The sequence below is a fragment of the Pygocentrus nattereri genome, chromosome 23 (assembly GCF_015220715.1).
Source record: "Pygocentrus nattereri isolate fPygNat1 chromosome 23, fPygNat1.pri, whole genome shotgun sequence".
Classification (NCBI taxonomy): domain Eukaryota; kingdom Metazoa; phylum Chordata; class Actinopteri; order Characiformes; family Serrasalmidae; genus Pygocentrus; species Pygocentrus nattereri.
The window spans coordinates 12256048-12276793 of NC_051233.1; the positions used below are offsets into that span (position 1 = coordinate 12256048).

At 39.3% G+C, this 20746-nt stretch overlaps 1 protein-coding gene across 5 annotated transcripts in view; it reads right to left on the reverse strand.

The window, feature by feature from the left end:
• phldb1a (pleckstrin homology-like domain, family B, member 1a) overlaps window positions 1–20746 on the reverse strand; it is an 83234-nt gene that overhangs the window by 53315 nt on the left and 9173 nt on the right. For 4 of the 5 annotated variants that reach the window (XM_017701765.2, XM_017701769.2, XM_017701770.2 and 1 more), the window contains exons 2-3: window positions 7830–7931; window positions 2912–3035 (exon numbers count right to left, since the gene is read on the reverse strand). In XM_017701765.2, the coding sequence (XP_017557254.1) occupies window positions 2912–3035; window positions 7830–7931 (226 nt within the window). Of the gene's footprint in view, window positions 1–2911; window positions 3036–7829; window positions 7932–12714; window positions 12925–20746 lie in introns of those variants that run through there. The other variant, XM_017701766.2, reaches the window with a different exon arrangement.

The following is a 20746-nucleotide window of genomic DNA, read 5'->3' on the forward strand; positions in this document are numbered from 1 at the left end:
AGCACCAGTTCACACCTCATTCAATGCCCCCGGTGCCCATGGAACTACCTCTTTTATAAAATCAATTGTATCATTCCAAAGTGGATGCAGGTGGGTCACTATCCTTCTATTCACAATGTGTCAATGCATATTAATTTCCCTAATAAGAACTCTTTGGTTAGCCACTTAATAACTGGGTCATATTTTCTGTATTCATTCATATAATAAATGAGATGAATCTAAAGTTCAGTCTCTGGGAATATAAAAAGGCAAGTCAGCTGAGTAGTGTACTACATTTAGCACACTTGGGACTAGCTTCTGCATGCACGTTCCCATTCCTCTTCAGTGTCAGGGGAAAGAAAGTCCTCTATTTGTCATTGTTTGAGTGATGAGATAGTATAGCGTAGCTATGAATACAGCAAATGAGATGCCCTACTACTCTGTTGCCTGTGGTAAACATCCCAGCATGGGTATACGTACACACACACACACACACACACACACGCTTGCTCTCGTACCTTCCATCTCATTTCCAGCTTGGCCAGCTGCCAAGGCACGTTTACGGAGAGAGTGGAGTCATTAGCAGTAATGGAACTGCGGTTTTTACAGGTAACATGAAGAGATCTGCTGAATGCAGCAAAATGATCAGTGACAATCATGCTCTGCCTAATGGAATGAATCGCTCACGTCCTAATCTACAGAGACATTTCTGCAGCAGTGGATGACGTAATCTATATAGGCAAGCTATGTAGATACAGTTGAAATGGAAAGGTTTGGTCAAATTACAGGTTTTGCTGGTTCTCTAAGTAAAAATAAGTACACATTTTCCACAGAGAAGACAAATATGAATGTTTGCGCTGTCGCCTCACAGCAATAAGGGCCTGGGTACAATTCCTGGCAACCAGAAACAACCAGGGTTCTTTCTGCGTTCTCCCTGTGTCTGCGTGGGTCTCCTCCAGCTACTCCAGTTTCCTCCCACAGTCAAAAGACTTGTGGTCAGGCCAACTAGACACACTAAATTGCCCCTAGGTGTGAATGTGTGTATCCTTGTCTCTGTGTCTGGACGTATATGTCTGTCTGTCTGCCCTGCGTTGGACTGGTGACCTATTCAGGGTGCATCCTGCATTCGGCCCAATGACGGCTGGGATAGGTTCCAGCACTGTCCTGTAACTTTTTCAAGTATGTTAAACTCAGAAAATATATAATAATAATAATAATTTTTATTTATATAGCACTTTTCATGCCAGTGGCAGCTCAAAGTGCTTTACAGACAGATGATATTGCTTAAGAGTAGAAGAAATTCTAAGTGTTCATGTAGAATCATACAAGAAAAATGACACAGATCAAATTACAAGATAAATGCCACAAGAATTTACTTAAATAAGTTAAAGAGATATATTTTAGCTTCTTAAAAGTGAGCACTAAGCTTGCCTGTCTAATTAAAGGTGAAATTGAGTCCCACAGTTTAGAAGTATAATAACTGAGCGAGGCCTCTCCATGTTTTCTGTATGTTACAGAAGGTATTTGCAGAACGCCAGTATCTGCAGATCTAACATCTGTGATGTAAGCGGGTGCCAGGTCATTTAGAGCCTGAAATCTGTATCCTGAATGATACAGATAGCTAATGCAGTTCTTTTAACATAAGAGTGATGTGATCTCTCTGTTGCTGATGCATTTTGTATGAGTTGTAGGGAAAATATTGTTTTCTTAAGAAGTCCAGTACGAAGATTGTAAAAATGTTTGTCTGTTTGTAAAAATGCATTAACAAGTTTCTCTGCGTCACTCGGAGATGAAAAAGGCAGAACTTTAGTGATATTTCTAAAATGACAGAAAGCTATTTTAATGACTGTTTTTACATGCAGGATAAAACAGAGCTTAGAGGATAGAATAAAGCAGGTTTCGTACTTCAGGTCTGGTATATGAAGCTAAAGAATCAAGTTCCTCATAAAGCAGCTTTATCTGAGTTTTCGTACTAGCGACTAGTATTTCCATTTTTTTGCGATTTAATTGTAAAAAATTTTGTGACATCCACTGAGAAATATCTGACACAGCTTAATCATCAGAAGGAATGGAAATGTATAATTGGGTGACATCACCATAGCTATGAAAATATTTAGATTATGTTTTGTAATGACATCACCTAGAGGTAGTATAAACAAAGAGAGGAGCAAATGCCCTAAAACTGAACCTTGAGGGACTCCATAAGAAATGCCAAATCTTTTTGGTGAATGATATAGAAATTGTACAATATTTAGTTTGTTCCATGTAGAAGATGAGGTAACTTCATTGAAGTGTACTTTGAAAAGAGGTGTTCAAACTTTTGAATACAATAGTATAAGCTAATCTAAAAGACTGAAGTACTGGAGAAAGTTCTCCTAATGACAGAGGAATGTACATTCAAGAGGCTGCATTTTATTATTTTTACTGTAAAGTCCAGTTAGGACATTTATGTGGTTCATGTACTAAAAACAGTCATCTCATTTTCATATGAGCATTTTGCAGCTCTTCATTCATAAGAACCAAACAGGCAGCTGTTTAAGACTAACATATGTATATTATAAATTTGCTTCCTGACAGTCAGAAGCAGCACAATGTTTGATCATTTTCTCATCTTTTCATCTTTCATCCAAGAAATGGATTCCTGGAGTAGCAGCGTTTATGAATTCATCGTTTTTATTTTAAGCACCCCCTTTAACTTCAGAATGAATGGGAACTGCTGAAGATTGCACAGGTAATGATATTGAAATATGTTCATTCCTTTGATAACACAACCATATTAATTGCCAATTTAGTTTTCATATGCAGACCATGTGGACTGGGGAAATAAGACTTTGATAACTACCAATTATCAAACTCTAGTTAGAAAAAAGCAAGTTGTCAATTTTATGACCCTTTTAATGAGTAACTATAAGCATATAAGTCGAACATTCACCTTCTGGTAAGGGCAACAGTGTGATGGCTGTGCTCAGACGTCCACTTCCCAAGCTGACCAGATGGGGGCGCTCTGCTTGGACCTTGAGGGTCTTACCAGTCTCAATCAAGTCCAGTGGGGTACTCTGGGAAACATATGAGAACAGAAGAAAAAACATATTAATGTTTCTAATAGGTCTATTTTTTTTTAGTTGTAATAAGCAAAGATTATCCTTCCTTATCTACAATAACTGGATGCCTCCTTAGAGGTGAAATTGAATGTTGAACACCAACAATCTTTGACCATTCAGTGTACAGACTGACATAACCTCTACCAATGATCACTCAGAAGCATTGATGCACTGCTTAATGTAGTCTATACAGCACAGTAATTCAGTCTACATTCAGGGTCCACTGACGTCCGATTACAGCACAGTTCGAAAAATCCACCAAAATGACCAGCCCTGTTTTGGATGACTGCTTGCAGTGCTCCAAACAGGATTAGGCTGATTCGATTAGGGCCATGGAGTAAAGCAAGGGAAAGCTAAAAGGCTAACGGGGCTAACCAGGTTTGGCTCTATTAGATATGGCCACACACACGACAGGAGGCTAACAGGATTTAGCCACCGAGATGAAAGGAAAAGAGGCTGGGTCATGACTGACAGAGAGGACAGAGGCAAAGACACAGCCTGAAGTTTTCAAGGGCAACATGATGAAAATTATTTGCACAAAAGCAACTCTTGACATTCTAGTAGAACAAGACTAAGGCTAACAAGGCTAGCAAGTTAGCATTTAACATTATAGTGAATAATCGTTTCGTAAGATATTTAGCATTAATCTGTTTAGCATTTTTAGATTAAACTGGGAAACAGCTGCTGTTAGAAGAACATGCTAATAGTTTTAGGCTGGAAACTTCCCAGCCTCTGGTTCACACTCAGAACAGAAGAAGGTGTCAAAAACGTGTTCACAGTACTAGCCTGGAAATTTCTCCACAGCCTGTACCTCCTCTGAGATAGAATGAGTTGTCAGTCTGAATAAAAGAGCTCTTTGTGGGTTTAGTTACTTATTCCATTTCACAATTGTAACCAGTGAGTCAACCCCCCCACTCCCCATCCCCCCATCCCCTTAAAACAATTTACTGACATACTGAGGAATAGTTCTACAAATAAATCAAATCTTTCCCCCTTACTCTATTTGTATTAAATAAAAAAAAGTAGTATTTGGTTTCAGTAGTTTGCTTCTTTTGTTTTGTACTGAAGTTACGAGGCTCATGTAGGCAACAAGCAACGGACGCTTATTTTCCAGCAATTAGCACCGTGCTAAATGCACACCTAGCACGCACTTGCCTCAGAATGCAGAATGTTGTTATGTAACTTCCAAAATACCTGCATATGTGTAGTTTCTAACATTAAAATGACATACAAAAATGGCCAAAAAATGGACACTGCATAGTTGCACTTGAACTGCACTGCATCTTGAACCTTCCACTTTGTCCATCCTGCTGAAAAGGGACTGGTAGAACCATTAGGAAATTTTTTTTCTAATGGGAATTGGTTTAATGGTTACTGTTTGAGACCATTTTCCTGCTAGCTAGCTATTTAGATAGACAGATACTGTGTATGTATATACAGTGGGGCAAAAAAGTATTTAGTCAGCCCCTGATTGTGCAAGTTCTCCTACTTAGAAAGATGAGAGAGGTCTGTAATTTTCATCATACTTACACTTCAACAATGAGAAACAAAATGAGAAAAACAAATCCAGGAAATCATATTGTAGGATTTTTATAGAATTTATTTATAAATTATGGTGGAAAATAAGTATTTGGTCAACAACAAAAGTTCAACTCAATACTTTGTAACATAACCTTTGTTGGTAATGACAGAAGTCAAACATTTCCTGTAAGTCTTCACCAGGTTTGCACACACTGTAGCTGGTATTTTGGCCCATTCCTCCATGCAGATCTCCTCTAGAGCAGTGATGTTTTGGGGCTGTCACTGGGCAACACGGACTTTCAACGCCCTCCACAAATTTTCTATGGGGTTGAGGTCTGGAGACTGGCTAGGCCACTCCAGGACCTTGAAATGCTTTTTACGGAGCCACTCCTTCGTTGCCCGAGCGGTGTGTCTGATCATTGTCATGCTGGAAGACCCAGCCATGTTCCATCTTCAATGCTCTCACTGATGGAAGGAGGTTTTGGCTTAAAATCTCATGATACATGGCCCCGTTCATTCTTCCCTTAACACGGATCAGTCGTCCTGTCCCCTTTGCAGAAAAACAGCTCCAAAGCATGATGTTTCCACCCCCATGTTTCACAGTAGGTATGGTGTTCTTGGGATGCAACTCTGCATTCTTCTTCCTCCAAACACGACGAGTTGAGTTTTTACCAAAAAGTTCTATTTTGGTTTCATCTGACCACATGATATTCTCCCAATCCTCTTCTGGATCATCCATATGCTCTAACTTCAGACAGGCCTGGACACGTACTGGCTTAAGTAGGGGGACACGCCTGGCACTGCAGGATTTGAGTCCCTCTGGGCGTAGTGTGTTACTGATGGTAGCCTTTGTTACTTTGGTCCCAGCTCTCTGCAGGTCATTCATCAGGTCCCTCCGTGTAGTTCTGGGATTGTTGCTCACTGTTCTCATGATCATTTTGACCCCATGGGATGAGTTCTTGCGTGGGGCCCCAGATCGAGGGAGATTATCAATGGTCTTGTATGTCTTCCATTTTGTTACAATTGCTCCCACAGTTGATTTATTCACACCAACCGGCTTGCCTATTGTAGAGTCACTCTTCCCAGCCTGGTGCAGATCTACAATTTTCTTCCTGGTGTCCTTCGACAGCTCTTTGTTCTTGGCCATGGTTGAGTTTGGAGTCTGACTGTTTGAGGCTGTGGACAGGTGTCTTTTATACCGACAACGAGGTCAAACAGGTGCCATTAATACAGGTAAGGAGTGGAGGACAGAGGAGCTTCTTAAAGAAGTTGTTACAGGTCTGTGAGAGCTAGAAATCGTGCTTGTTTGTGGGTGACCAAATACTTATTTTCCACCATAATTTACAAATAAATTCTTTAAAAATCCTACAATGTGATTTCCTGGATTTTTTTTTCTCATTTTGTCTCTCATAGTTGAAGAGTACCTATAACGAAAATTACAGACCTCTCTCATCTTTCTAAGTAGGAGAACTTGCACAATCAGTGGCTGACTAAATACTTTTTTGCCCCACTGTATTCATACAGACCATCATAGACAAGCTTGTTTATATATACTGTATAGCACCAGACCATCATAGACCAGCACGTTTTTTCTATGGTTTCTATTATTTATTTCAGCAGGTTACACTTTAAAGTACAAGATAAATTGTGCATTTGATTTCTTGATTTGCCAAACTTCTTATTCTCTTGACCATCATGAAAGAAATGGCAAGACTGCATATCTATTCATCTTGAGATCCCAGCTAACTTTGAAGCATGCTAACTCTTTGTAACAAGCTCAAAGGCAATGTTGGTTGGTTTTAGTTCTCATATCTTCCCCTGTAATCTCCTAACACTGGTACTATGTATAGTGTTTAATTGCTTCTATTGTCAACTGGCATTTCTTTCACCAGTCACATTGTGCGCCAGCTGACCACTGGCCATGCTTCAGAGCCTGCATGTGTTATCTGTGAGTGGATGTATTGTTTCATTGTTGTAATCTGCCCTGGGTCACCTTTGTTTTGGAAATGTCCAATAAATAGGCAAGCTAAACTAGTTCCATGCAAGCTTTTAGAAAATAGGTTAAGACAAAGATCTGAAATACAGTGTTTTTGTTCAGTTAATGGCTTTGAGGAGCAAAATATCTACACATACAATGTTTGACTGTGATCAAGATTAATCACTTCACTTAATTATATCTTAATCCAAAAATATATATTTCCCCACTAATCTTAATGTAGACTACCTTTATAGATATTGTCCTTCTTGATAGATAGATAATGATAAATCATTTAAACCCCACATTTCAAAGAAAATGTTTCAAAGACAACATATCAAATGTTGAAACTTAGACATTTTATTGTGTTTTGAAAAAAATACATGACTGTTTTGAATTTGATGCCAATAACATGTTACACACAAAAAAAGTTGTGACAGGGGCAGCAGAAGGCTGGTAAAGTTGTGCAATGCTAAAAAGACACCTGGTGGTTAATTGGCAACAGGTCAGTAACATGACTGTGTAAAAAATGAGCATCTTGAACAGTCTTTCAGAAGTAAAGATGAGGAGGGTTCACTGCTCTGTGAAAGACTGCATGATAAAATAGTGCAACAATTCAAGAATAACGTTTCTCAACATAAAATAGCAGAGAACTTTTACTTTTCATCATCTACACTACATCATAACATTAAAAGAAAATCAGGAGAAATCTCTGTATGCATGTATGACATAGGCCAAAAACCAGTACTAGCTGGCCATGATCTTTGGGCATTAAATCAGACATGATTCTCAAGTGGAAATCACTGCATGGTCTCAAGAAAACCTATGTTAAGCAAAAATGGGAAAACATTTCACTTTCAAAACTATAGCAGTGTCTCCTCAGTTCCCAAATGCTTACAGAGTGTTGTTAAAAGAAGAGGGGATGAAACACAGTGGTAAACAAGCCCCCTGTCCCAACTTTTTTTAAACATGTTGTTGGCATCAAATTCAAAATGAGCATATATTTAAAAGAAAAACAACAACAATATTTCTCAGTTTCAACATTTGATATGCTGTCTTTGTACTATTTTCAAGAAAATGTAGGGTTTGGATGATTCACACATCATTGAATTTTGTTTTTATTTACATTTCTTTGTCCCAACTTCTTTGGAAATGGGGTGATATATATCAGGTTTGCTCTTTATGCCAGCATTCTGTGATTTGTGTTTGACTGTTGTGGCATTATGGACCTGTAGTCCACTCAGGTTACTCACCTGTAGGACCTGATGGGTCTGGCGGCCGTATTCAGGAATGTTCCTGTTCAGGCTGTCCATGTCTTCTTCGTTATCATTCACTTCATCACAATCATAAAGGTCCTGTTTCAAATAAAAGGGCAGATAAAGCAAAAGGAAATAAATACAGGGCTAAATACAAACAGTTACAAACACAATACAATGACACTATTGACAAATACTGTTACAACATTACAATGCTTTTGTCATTGCATTATTGCAGTGTATATTGCTCTTGCAAAAAATGCCATACTTACAAACAAAGAGTTTTTGTGATGACTATCTGAGCTCAATCCATTTGCACACAAGTAGACTGTAGACCAGGGGTGTACAACTCCAGTTTTGGAGGTCTGGTGTCTAGCACAGTTTATCAGTTTCACCTAATAATAACATGCCCATTAAACTTGGCAATTAACAGATGAGCGTAATCAGGTGTGTTTGAGCAGGTAAATTCTCAAACTCTGCCAGACACCAGCCCTCAAGGACCACAGCTGTGCAATCCTGCTCTGGACTAAACGCTAAAACAGGGTGTCCAATCTTATCTATCACGGGCTGGTGTGACTATAGGTTTTCATTTCTATGAACAGGATCACACCTTATTCTGCTTGTTTAATCAATTGATCAGTCTTCATACAACTGATCACTTGTGCTGCTGCTTTGCTAGAGTAAAAACCTGTAACCACTGGCCCTGGTTGGACACCCCTGCATTAAAGGAATACACTAGCTTTTTTCTACCTAATCTGTAACATCTGTTGTTTATATCAATACATCTCTACTTACATAATTCACACATTAATTTGCTTCTATTGGCTCCTGCTAAGTGTAGGTGATAGAGAACTGGTTGTAGGCCTATTCTTGGCATAACTGTCATAATTACAATACATTTAGGTATTCAGATCTTTGATCCTGTTTTTTATTGGGTTTTTAGAAAACATGGCCCACAGGTGGCAGCTTGTTTTAGCCCACGGGGCATGCCAGCACATCTAACACGCAGGCTAGAAATGACCAGCTGTTAGGATGGGTTGAAGCGTGTAGTTCAGAAGCTGTGCACAGCATGGCTCAGTATGACTCATCCAAAATACACACACTTGGAACAGATGCTGCTGATTATCCATGGTGCAGGCATATGCACATTACAGTATAAATAGGCAGGTACAGGCCCTCAGGTCAGTAGATAGCTCAGCAGACACATCACAACAGATCAGTCATCCGAACCAGTCACTGAGCTGGAACCCCCTGCCCCCCGCTCTCCCAACGCTCTCTGACTCACACAAATGTCTGTGACTGACACCAGGGAAAACACACACAGATGAAACTTTGTGCACTCACCTGCCACTTTATTAGAAACACTATGTTGTCACTCACTGATTGCTTTCTTAGGCCTACTTGTACTCTGTAAATGTCAGTGACCTAAATTCATTTGTTTCTTTGCCAGTCCAAATGGCCATTAATTATACATTCATCATCAGGGAAAAAGCAGAAAATATATGTTTACCAGAAAATGACAAGCCTCAAAAACTACTTTATTTTAGTCATAATTTCTTAGTAGTCTGTCCACCACACTTATTACAGCCTCTGTTTTTTCAGGAGACTTTCACTTTTTCAAATAAATCTGTAGATTCTTGTATCAAAAAGAGTTCAGCTATTGCCAATTAATCTTTTTGGGTAGTGTATAGACTTCTTTTTGCTAAGAGTATAGCATAGCATCACTCTCCCTAGACACCAATGGGCAGAACAGACAGACAGTATTGTATCCTTTAAAGAGAACTTGAGATATCAATCTGAACATGACAATTACTTTAGTTTTGGAAATGTGATTCAAGCACAGTAGGTCATCACAACAGTGATGTTATTTTTGATAACATACAACCCTGAGTGTTCTGTTGCTTTTATACAACTGTTATGCAAAATAAATTCAAAAACCCAGAAAATGAGTTCAAACATGCGTTAACACTGGCAAATCTGTCCGCCAAAAGAAGTAGCTCGCTAAAGTTAGTTTTATATAAGAAATTCGCTGGATATTAGCTTTTATCTTCTAGCATCCTCATAAAATAAAACTCCAAAAACAAAACAAAAGACAGAGAACCAACTACATTTAAAAAATGTCTCCTGTTAAATTCCACTGAACATCATGGTCTAGAAACACAGATCGCTAATGCTTTCATCATTAAGGGGCCTATGAAGTAGCTGCAAAGCAGTTGTTACTTAGCAAACAGGGCTCAGTGAAATGATGTGAAAATATGATGTTATTTGTAGGTAGAATGCATTTCAACCAAGAAGATTGTGTCGTCAGAACTAACTGTTGTATAATCAGTTATAATAATATTCAATTAACAACACACTCATTCAGTTCTCATACAATTCTCGGGCTGTTTTCAAACAGGTCGTCCATTCACATTTGTGTACTAAGGGATTTCTTTAATACTTCTGGATCTAAAATAATGTAATGAAATTTGAATGAAATTCTTGAAGTGTTTAGCTGAATCATAGTAAATCTAATAATTGTGAATCAGTTACTCCTTTAGAAGAGAGAAATCCTCTCTGTTGGCATGTTCGGTCAGGGGAACTGTAGGAATGTGAAGCTTCGCTTCCTTATACAAGCAAAGACAGAATGCTTACAGGATATAAATATTAACTGAGAGTGATATTTGAGAATAACTTGGTGAAAGGCACTTATATAATCTCACCAGTCTCATCAGGGGTCATATGACTACTACTGGAGAATCCAGCCACAGCATGGCCACGAATGGCCCTACTGTAGAATAGAACAGATCTGCACTAAAGTAAAGATGCACACACAACACACTCACAGTTCTCTGATCAAGGTCACTTTGCAGTAGCAACCATACAATTAAGACCTGGGTGGGAAACTAGCCTGCGATTTGGTGAGATTGCTTATGTTGATGTTCCTCTCGCCAACAAATAAAACAGACTCACATGTTTATGTACAGTGTCAGGATGTGAAGTAAAGAAATATCCCATGGACATGTACGTGGTTGTGTGTGTGTATAATGACATGCCCCCTAACCCTATAACATATAACATATTGCATATAATGATTAACATGTGTATGTACACTATATTGATAAACTTATTCACTCACCCATCCAAATCATTGAATTCAGGTGTTCCAATCACTTCCATGGCCACAGGTGTATAAAACCAAGCACCTAGGCAAGCAGACTGCTTTTACAAACATTTGTAAAAGAATGGCTCTCTCTCAGGAGCTCAGTGAACTCCAGCATGGTACCGTGATAGGACGCCACCTGTGCAACAAGCCCAGTCATGAAATTTCAGGAAGCAATTGGGAAAAACAGCAACTCAGCCACAGTGGTAGGCCATGTAAAATGACAGAGCAGGGTCACCGGATGCTGAGGTGCACAGTGCACAGAGGTCGCCAATTTGCTTCAAAGTCAGTCTCTACAGACCTTCAAACTTTATGTGGCCTTCAGATGAGTTCAAGAACAGCGTAGAGAGCTTAATGGAATAGGTTTCCATGGCTGAGCTGCATCCAAGCCTTACATCACCAAGCGCAATGCAAAGCGCATAATTCAGTGGTGTAAAGCGCCACCACTGGACTCTAGAGCAGTGGAGACGTGTTCTCTGGAGTGATGACTCACAATTCTCCATCTGGCAGTCCAATGGACGAGTCTGAGTTTGGTGGTTGCCAGGAGAACGGTACTTGTCTGACTGCATTGTGCCAAGTGTAAAGTTTGGTGGAGGGGGGATTATGGTGTGGGGTTGTTTTTCAGGAGTTGGGTTCGGCCCCTTAGTTCCAGTGAAAGGAACTCTTAATGCTTCAGCACCTAGAGATTTTGGACAATTTCATGTTCCCAACTTTGTGGAAACAATTCGGGGATGGCCCCTTCCTGTTCCAACATGACCATAAAGACATGGATGAGTGAATTTGGTGTGAACTTGACTGACCTGCACAGAATCCTGACCTCAACCCGATAAAACACCTTTGGGATGAATTAGAGCAGAGACTGTGAGCCAGGCCATCTTGTCCAACATCAGTGTCTGACCTCACAAATGCATGTGTGCGTGTGTGTGTATAGTGCCTAATCTCCCTGTAATAAGATTTTTCAAAGTATAGCCAAACAAAAACAGTTTTTAAAAACAAATACTTTTAAAAACAAATACCTATCTTGTTTTCCTACAAAGTCAGGAATGTTTGTCCTGAAAATGCATAAAAACAAACGCACATACAGCACACAATCTCGCAGTGCTCCACCACGGGGCGATGGCTTATGTGGCTAAACGGAGTGCCATGTCTCTGAAACATGTCATTAGGTCTGCAGCCATGCCACTGTGTCCTGGCCCAAGCAGCAGAAAATAGCCTCAGCCCAACCACACTGTACACACAGGGCTCCTCTTACAGGGGTAATAATCATACACATACACATACACACACACACACACACACACACACACAGAGCACTTCAGTACATTAGTGTTACAGAGAAAACCACAGTGGGAAAATATAGCTAATGCAGTTCCACAGGCAGAACGTGGCATAAGAAATACCAGAATGGAGAGGAGCTATGTCTATGGGTGAATGTGAACTGGTAGAGAAGTATGATAAGCATGTGGGACCAAAATATAACTGAGAATAGTTTTGGACTTTAAATCAAATAGGTGCCTGACACCTAGTTTTTGTAGGCTGGCCAATTCAATTCTGACACCTTAACTTAAATATAAAAAGTTGTCAAGCTCATACGAAGCCAATACACTCACTCAACTAACTCTAATTCAGTGAATGGCAGTGGCCAAGCAGTCCACTGATTCTCACTCTCAAGCCAAAATAAAGAAGCACAGCTTTAATGTGCCCAGCAGAACTGGATATGACAGGAAGTCATATACTCACCATCATTTCTACTCAAAGCTGTCCAAATATTGATCCATCACCTTGTATGGCCTTAGTCTAAATGTTACATGCTGTGTTTACTTCTGCTCTTGTTTGTTCCTGCGTCTTCTGGAGCTCGTGTACAGTCCATGTCTCTGACTAAACACTGCTAAACACTCAGGAGTTCCAGAGCGCAGAGTTACGACTACTGTCACCACCACGGCTGGGGGGGAGAGAGAGAGAGAGAGAGAGAGAGAGAGAGAGAGAGAGAGAGAGAGAGAGAGAGAGAGAGAGAGAGAGAGAGAGAGAGAGAGTAAGAGAGACAGACAGACACAGAGAAAGAGAGAGAGAGAGACAGACAGAGAGAGAGAGAGAGAGAGAGAGAGAGAGAGAGTAAGAGAGACAGACAGACACAGAGAAAGAGAGAGAGAGAGACAGACAGAGAGAGAGAGAGAGAGAGAGAGAGAGAGAGAGAGAGAGAGAGAGAGAGAGAGTAAGAGAGACAGACAGACACAGAGAAAGAGAGAGAGAGAGACAGACAGAGAGAGAGAGAGAGAGAGGAAGACAGTAAGAGAGAGAGAGGGGGGGGGATAGAAAAGAAGAAAACAAGAGAAAAAAGAAAAGAGAAGATGATAAAAAGAAGAGAAGAGTAGAGAACAGAAGAGAGGAGAAGAAGAAAATAGAGAGGAGAGGAGAAGAGAAGAAGCTTTTTGGGATTCTCTGCTCTGTTGTTTCTACTGCACCAAGCTCGTCAGCCTCCGAGTTAGCAGCTAAAATTAGCAAGCTATTAGTGAGATAGCACCAGTGCGAAAACATGGAGGATAAATATTGATGAGGTTGAGCAGAGGTCGCCCTCAGAGTCAACTTGACCCAACTGATTGCTAACTTTTCTATAGAAAAATAACTCAAAAAACTACTTTTTTGAAATGACCTTAATTCTAAAAAATATTGAGGAGAGGAACTACGCTGAGTTTTAACACCCCCACATGTTTTTTTTTATTTTCTAAGTGAATTAAAATAATAATTAGTGATTGTGTCACCATTTATTTTTTGCTGTTCAACTGCTGTTCTGGTGATTTATGTGATATAGCAAGATTCTTTTTTCCCCTCATGTCTTGCCCTCTAATTTGACATATTTCGGATCCAAAGGGTGAAACTTTATACGGATAGGAAGCACCTGATGAGTCATTTATCAAGTAAGCTACATATTCATTTGATACACTAATGTATAGGTTTAACATAAACTCAACCTATACTATATAACAAAGAAGCCTAGATCAAATACGTCTAGATGTAAAATATAAAGAGATATAGAAAAATGGCTGTGAAAAAAAAAATTGTGAAAAAAAGATGATAAAATTCTGGAAATATGTAAATTACATAATTTGTATTGAGAAAAATATGGTGTTTCAGAAACAAGAAGCTCTGATTTGGTTAACCAGTGGAGTAAGTGAATGTGTTGCGTGCAACTTTAATTGGACTTGCATCAAGTTGCAAGGAGATGATGTGGCAGGAAATTCACAACATGCAACTAGTTGCATGAATGTTTCTCCTCAGTGAAACCTTCATAAGCAACGCATTAAGTATGAAACTTTAGGTGGAGCTTTTCTTTGCTCATTTCTTAACTGTAATTGAGGGTTAAACATTTTTGAAAGTTTGTTATTCTCATTTTGCTTAACGTTTACAAAGGAGAGACTTAGCCTACCTTGTGATCTCCAAGTTGTCAAAACTAGTATGTGTTACTAAGACTCTAAGAGTATTATTGGCAGATTAGCAGTAACAGGTTGAGCCGTCACTGGGGCTTTGAGATTTGGATAAAAGAGCCTCAATTCACTCCGTTTTGACGGAGGTGGAGATGGAGGGATGTAAAGGGGCTTGATATTCCATGTAGAGTTCCGCTCAGTGTCTTCCTGTTCCTCCATCACCCTGGCAAAACACCATGGTGTTTTCCTAGCCGGCATTAAACCAGCTGCGGAAAGTGCTGATCCACGCTCTCCAAATGAGTCACCTAAAGACTGGAGTGTTCATTACTGAATGACTCATTTTATTCAAAGAAACAATGCATCTCCTAAGGATTCCCCCACGCAGCATAGTTGCCATGGAACTTTGGAGTAAACAGCATGTGGGATTCTGAACTACACATGTGGACTGAAATGGCTGTTGATAAAGCTTAACCAAGGTTACATGGCCAGAGATGAGGGCCAAATTGGGAAAAGGACATGGGAAAAAGCTGTAGAGTCACAAGGCAGTCTCGCAGGAAATGAGCAGAACACTCTTTGATAGCAAGAATAAGAAATAGCAGAAGAAAAAGAGAAGGAATATCTATCAGCATTATGGATTTTTCCCCTGACCATTGCCAACAAAGCTGGAGTATGTGGGGAAAAAACCCTAACAAATAAAACGGAGACACAAACAAAGTCGAGCTGAAACCAAGCAACCACAGCTGGATCCCGAAGATGGTTCTTCCGGTGCTGCCTCCAGAGCAGGGGCCGTTTCCTGTGCGTTGACCCCGGACCGAATAACTCTCATTAGGAAGGTCGAACAGCTTTCTTTTTTTCTGGAACGTTCTCGATAACATCTACAATCCAAGAAATATGGTCAAAACAAAAGGAAATTTTCATGACCTAACTGCTGTGGATGAATGTCAAGGGCATTTGGTTGAACTACCTTCAAGAAGGTGGCAGGGATCCCCCATCCCTGCCACCTTCTTGAAGGGCATTCAGATTCTCAAAACAGTTGAAGTTTCTACCCATCCCTTGAATGCTCATCAGTGGTGGCATTATGATTGGACCCAGAGGGCCAAAATGACTGCTTAATATAGTTTCAATATTAAAATCTTATAAATAAATAAACCAAATAAACAAAGTCTGAAAAAAATAGAAATATATGACGCATTTAAAGCAGATATTGACCAATCAAAATCCCAGTTCTCAAAATTCTCATTTTGCTGCAAGATGTATGAGTTTATTAAGTCCTGCACCAACAGTAATGAACACAGCTTGTTTTAAGCACAAAAGCGTTTGGGCACACCATATAGTAGCTACAGTTTTCCAAGTGTATGTGGCACAATCATCAACAGGGCTGGGGCGCTTATATCGTATCACAATATAAGCATCATGTGATACAATGACATAACACACAAGATATACAATAGACATTTTGGTCAATTTATCGGTATTTTACTACATTTTATCAAAATCTACAATAATGGATGAATATCTAATTAAGGTTGGGGATAATTATAATGACTTTTTTATATTATTGCATACCCAAATTTTTTTGTGTAAGTTTAAAACAAAAACAAATGATACCTAGCATACGTGTATGTGAGAGCATCTGTGGATGTGAAATTGTCAGTGAACAACTAAATCTTCACTGACCCAAGTTACAGATTACATAAAGTCTGGTATCATTATCTGCTTAGTCTTTAAAAGTGCCAAAATATGAAGCAGCTGTACAAGCAGGTACAGCTTTGGTATAGTAATGGTTAAGTGCTAATCACAGCTGCTACAAACTACTACCCTATTACAACTGCAAACTAAAGCACTTAAAAGAAGTAAACATGTCTAGAAACAAGTTAAACAATCTTCTAATAAGCTGACAACAAAAATATTGTAAGCTAATTAAATATATCAACTAGATTTAAAATAATTTCACTTGCCAAAATATGATTAAGGCATAATGCTAGAAACCGAGAGGACATTGAAATTATGTTGGTTATAATTGCTCATGTGCACAAAGCAACAACTTACAGTATTTAGTTATTTTCTCCTAATATGAGTTAGGAACTCTTTGAATTTGGTCGACAAACTAGCAAGTGTCTTCTACGGCATTTTTATTGCAAAATTTGAACAATGTTTAGCACTACCTCAGTTAAGGTTATATAGTTGTAGCTTATATAACCCTCAGGAAAGAAATACAAGATTTGGCCTACCTGTGAATTTGTTGTGACCATTCAAAATGGCACTACTGACCCATTAACCACACAACATATGTACTTTCAACTAAAATTAAATAGCTGAAAGCCATGTGTAGTTATTTTACTCTTGTCTATGCATGCTGATTGCAAATGCTTCTCGTAAACTGCAGCCTCTTGAACCGATAGCAGAGGTGGGTGGTAACTAGTTATATTTACTCACACATATGCTCAAGTAAAATACTGCTAGATATATACTTTCCTGAGTATTTTCAAATTCTAACTAATAAGCTAATTCTAACTAATAAGCCTAACACTAAAACACAGCTCACAAATAACCCTGATTATCATGTCAAACCTTGCTAAAGATAATGAAGAAAAAGACAATGAAAAGGTGGGAGCACCGCTACCTACACTGGCAGTTGTAGGTATCAATCAGTGTTATCAGAGTCTCTTGCCACTTTGGCTACTGTCAGTTAATTGTTTTGAATTGTAACAGCATTTTTTGATGGATCATTTGAAGTTCACCGATCCGCCACCCATTCTTTGATTGTCCACTATAAACAAGCTACTCAAGGCCCAAGTCCATTATTAATCCCAACCTTAAACAAGGTTCTTAAATGATGTTCTAAGTGCTCCAAAGTTAGGCAGAAACAGGAACTCAGGTAAGCAATGAACAAGAAGAAATATATTTTAGAAAAAACAGGAACTTGAAATATATTTTGTTCATCCAATGTGGATTTATTTCAGAATTAGATGTATGCAATCTCTAAGCTAAGCTAGCTCTGACTCATGAATTACTAGCAGACCCATAAGGTTTTTCAGCTCTATCAGCACTTTTCCCAAAGTCAGCTCCTTCATTATAGTATCAGCTTAAAGCAAGGAGGCGTCATAAAGTGTACCCACAGCTCCCTTAACAGACAAATGTGCATCTGCATACGTGGCTTAAACATTCTTCACTACTCAGACCAGGGGACTGTAAGTGTGTGTGTGCAACGGGACTGGGTCTACTTCTTTGGCACTGTGATATGGAGGCAAAATGTTCTGTCTGTCTGGCCAAGAGAGTCCACGGAATTTCTGCATCATCTGTTTTTGGTTTGATTAAGACATTTTTTCCCCTTTAAATATACACAGACATGCAACCAACTGTCAGAAGTTTTATCATCTATCTCAAATATTTGCTCTAATTTGCAGTTTACGATGGAAAGATCTAATGTGATTGGCACTGAGTGATCTTTTCAGGTTGGGCTGTGGAATTTGGAATTCTGTTTGGATCCTGAAACACACCTGTGCACTCTCCACCTCTCTCTCTTTCACATACACACACACACACACACACACACACACACACTTCATCCCAGCCAAGACATGTTTGGTGTCCAAAGTTTTCTTCTTTAGCTTTTCGCTAGAGCTACAAGGGTAATGTAGCCAACAAGTAATTTCAAGTCAGTTTATGTCCCACCAATTAGCACTATGCAAATTGTCATTAAGTAATCTCAAATAGACTTGCTTATGTGTTTTTGATGTCATACTGTTATCTATAAAAATGGATAAACATTACAGGTAATTGCATTATTTCATACAACTGATCAGCTGATCAACTACAGCAAACGTGTCTTGGCTGACTGACCACATCTAAGATGAGGCGAAAATTCTGTTATGATTGTCTTCCCTATGTTGTGCAACACTCTTTATAACTTCAGCATAAATAGGCGGGGTAAGCTGTTGTAAGCTGAATAGACAGATGTAAATTGTTATATCATGACATCACAAAACACACACACACACACACTTTCTAAGCCGCTTCTCCCTCAGGGTCGCGGTGGGGTGCTAGAGCCTTTCCCAGCGGTCATCGGGCAGAAGGCAGGATATACCCTGGACAGACCAGTTCATCGCAGGGCCATCACAAAAACAATGAATTCAAAATAGACTGTTCTCATTAGAGTCATCTGGGGGGACTTTTCAGTCATGCTAACTTATATTACATCCATGGGCTAACAGCAAGCTTGTTATCTTTTGGACAGTGTTAAAGCCAAAGCATTGGATAGGTTTAGACATTTCACAGTTTGTGCCCACCCTTGTTAGTCCTCACCCACATTCAGTCCACAGTTTCTCATGATTACACGCATGAGCAGAGGTGGACGAAATACACAAATCATGTACTTGAGTTAAAGTAGAGATACCCAAGGTAAAATATTACTCCAGTAAAAGTAGAAGTTCTTACTCTAGACCTCAACTTGAGTAAAAGTACAAAAGTATTCGCCTTCAAATGTACTTAAGTATCGAAAGTAAAAGTGCTAGAAGATTGATTATGACTTTAATGTCCTGTTATCATTTTTATAACAAGACTTGCTTCCTGAACTTATTTTAGGTGAAAATACTCCAGTGTCTCTCTTGGTAAACCAGTCTTTTAATAGAATGTCATTAATTAGTCTGACACTGATCTCTATTAAAATGATCATACGCACAAAAAACTGAAGGCAAACAGTTTCCATCAAGGGAGAACTGAGTGGCTCTGAAATCACTTTTTACACACAAGCAAAGTTTCAGTTTAAGATTACTTTGTAACTTAATTACAAGTTGAATAAAAACTGTCTTTAAACTCAGGATCACAAAGACATTTTCCTTTACTATATTGATCTGTAGGTCTCTGTTCATAAACATAAACTAACCGAAACTAATTTACTATAAAATGAAAGTGTTTGTATGAATTCAGAAAAAAAGAAACACGCCAGTCACGACTGCACATGTGGACATATTTCTATATTGTGCTCTATTTACACAAAGTTAGGTTAGTTCCATCATTTAGGTGACGCATGTGCTCCCAAGTTTTTACGCTGCTGCACTGATGTTGAACCGTGTGCTGCACTGGGTCAGTATGATGCTTTGTGGTTCTTTTGTTTTGACATGTTACATTTTTATACACACAAAAACCAAAAGGAACAACAGATTTCTCAAAATGTTGTGGAATAAAAAGTAAGATATTTGACTTTGAAATGTAGTGGAGTGAAAGTAAAAAGTCACCCAAAATGGAAATACTTAAGTAAAGTACAGGTACAGAAAAAAAACTACTTAAGTACAGTAACTAATTACATTTACTTAGTTACTGTCCACCACTGCGTATGAGATTACGTCTGGCCTGCTAGACTATGCATGGGGTCACCAGACAAAGAGGGGGAGAGGGTGCCAAAGCCACGACAAGTGATACAACATGAAGGCTAAGCTAAATTATATCTAATGTATTGTCACTGACCAAAAAAACCAACAAAAAAAAACAACAAGTATCTCTCAGTATGCTCTTCCACGTGGAGCCATATGGCAGGCTTCATTACATCCTCTGCCTGGAGCAAGGAAGCTAGATACTTGAGTTAATGCAGTATGACTCAACCCCAAGCTAGATACTTAGCTTAAGGGCACATCATTTCCAGATTTGTGTGCATGCATTCAACAGTCTAACCGACATTCCAGCAAGACCTGTTTCTAATTCTTCCTTCTCAGAAGCACAGATTTAAAATGCTGTGCGACAACAGACGAGTGAAGCAACACACAGCATCCAGCCAGGAAAATAACATGCATGAGAAGTGGTCTGGGAACAGATGAAAAGTTGGAAATAGTTGTATATCAGCAACCCAGGCCAGGCAAGTATGAGAACATGCCTACCTTTTTTTAGTGGTTTGTTTCCTAAAGCCCTGCTAAGTAGGGGGAAATCCTTGGTGGAAATTTGAGTTCCCACCTGTAGAAAGGGAAGAATGCAGTGGCTCACGTAGCCATGGCCAGGTTTACTCCGCACCTGTTTTTTAGGCTGGTGTGAACAGGGATGAATAAAGGAATAGACAGAGAGCAGGAAATTGTGCCAGAGCAACCGTAACTCTCTTGGCTCCCTCTCACCTGCTCTAACTCTGCATTAAATAACCCCTTTTGTTCTCCTTCTCAACATCACACCCACACACACACACACACACACACACACACACACACACTTGTTTTCATAGCTTTTCTGGACATGGGCTCAAAAAAATCCACAGGTGCTTCTGTTCATCCTTCCACTGTGAGAAGAAAACTCAACACTATGGGTCTGAAAGGATGTGCAGAAGCTGTTACTGAGAAAAGGAAGATGCTTTTGTTCTCAGAACAATG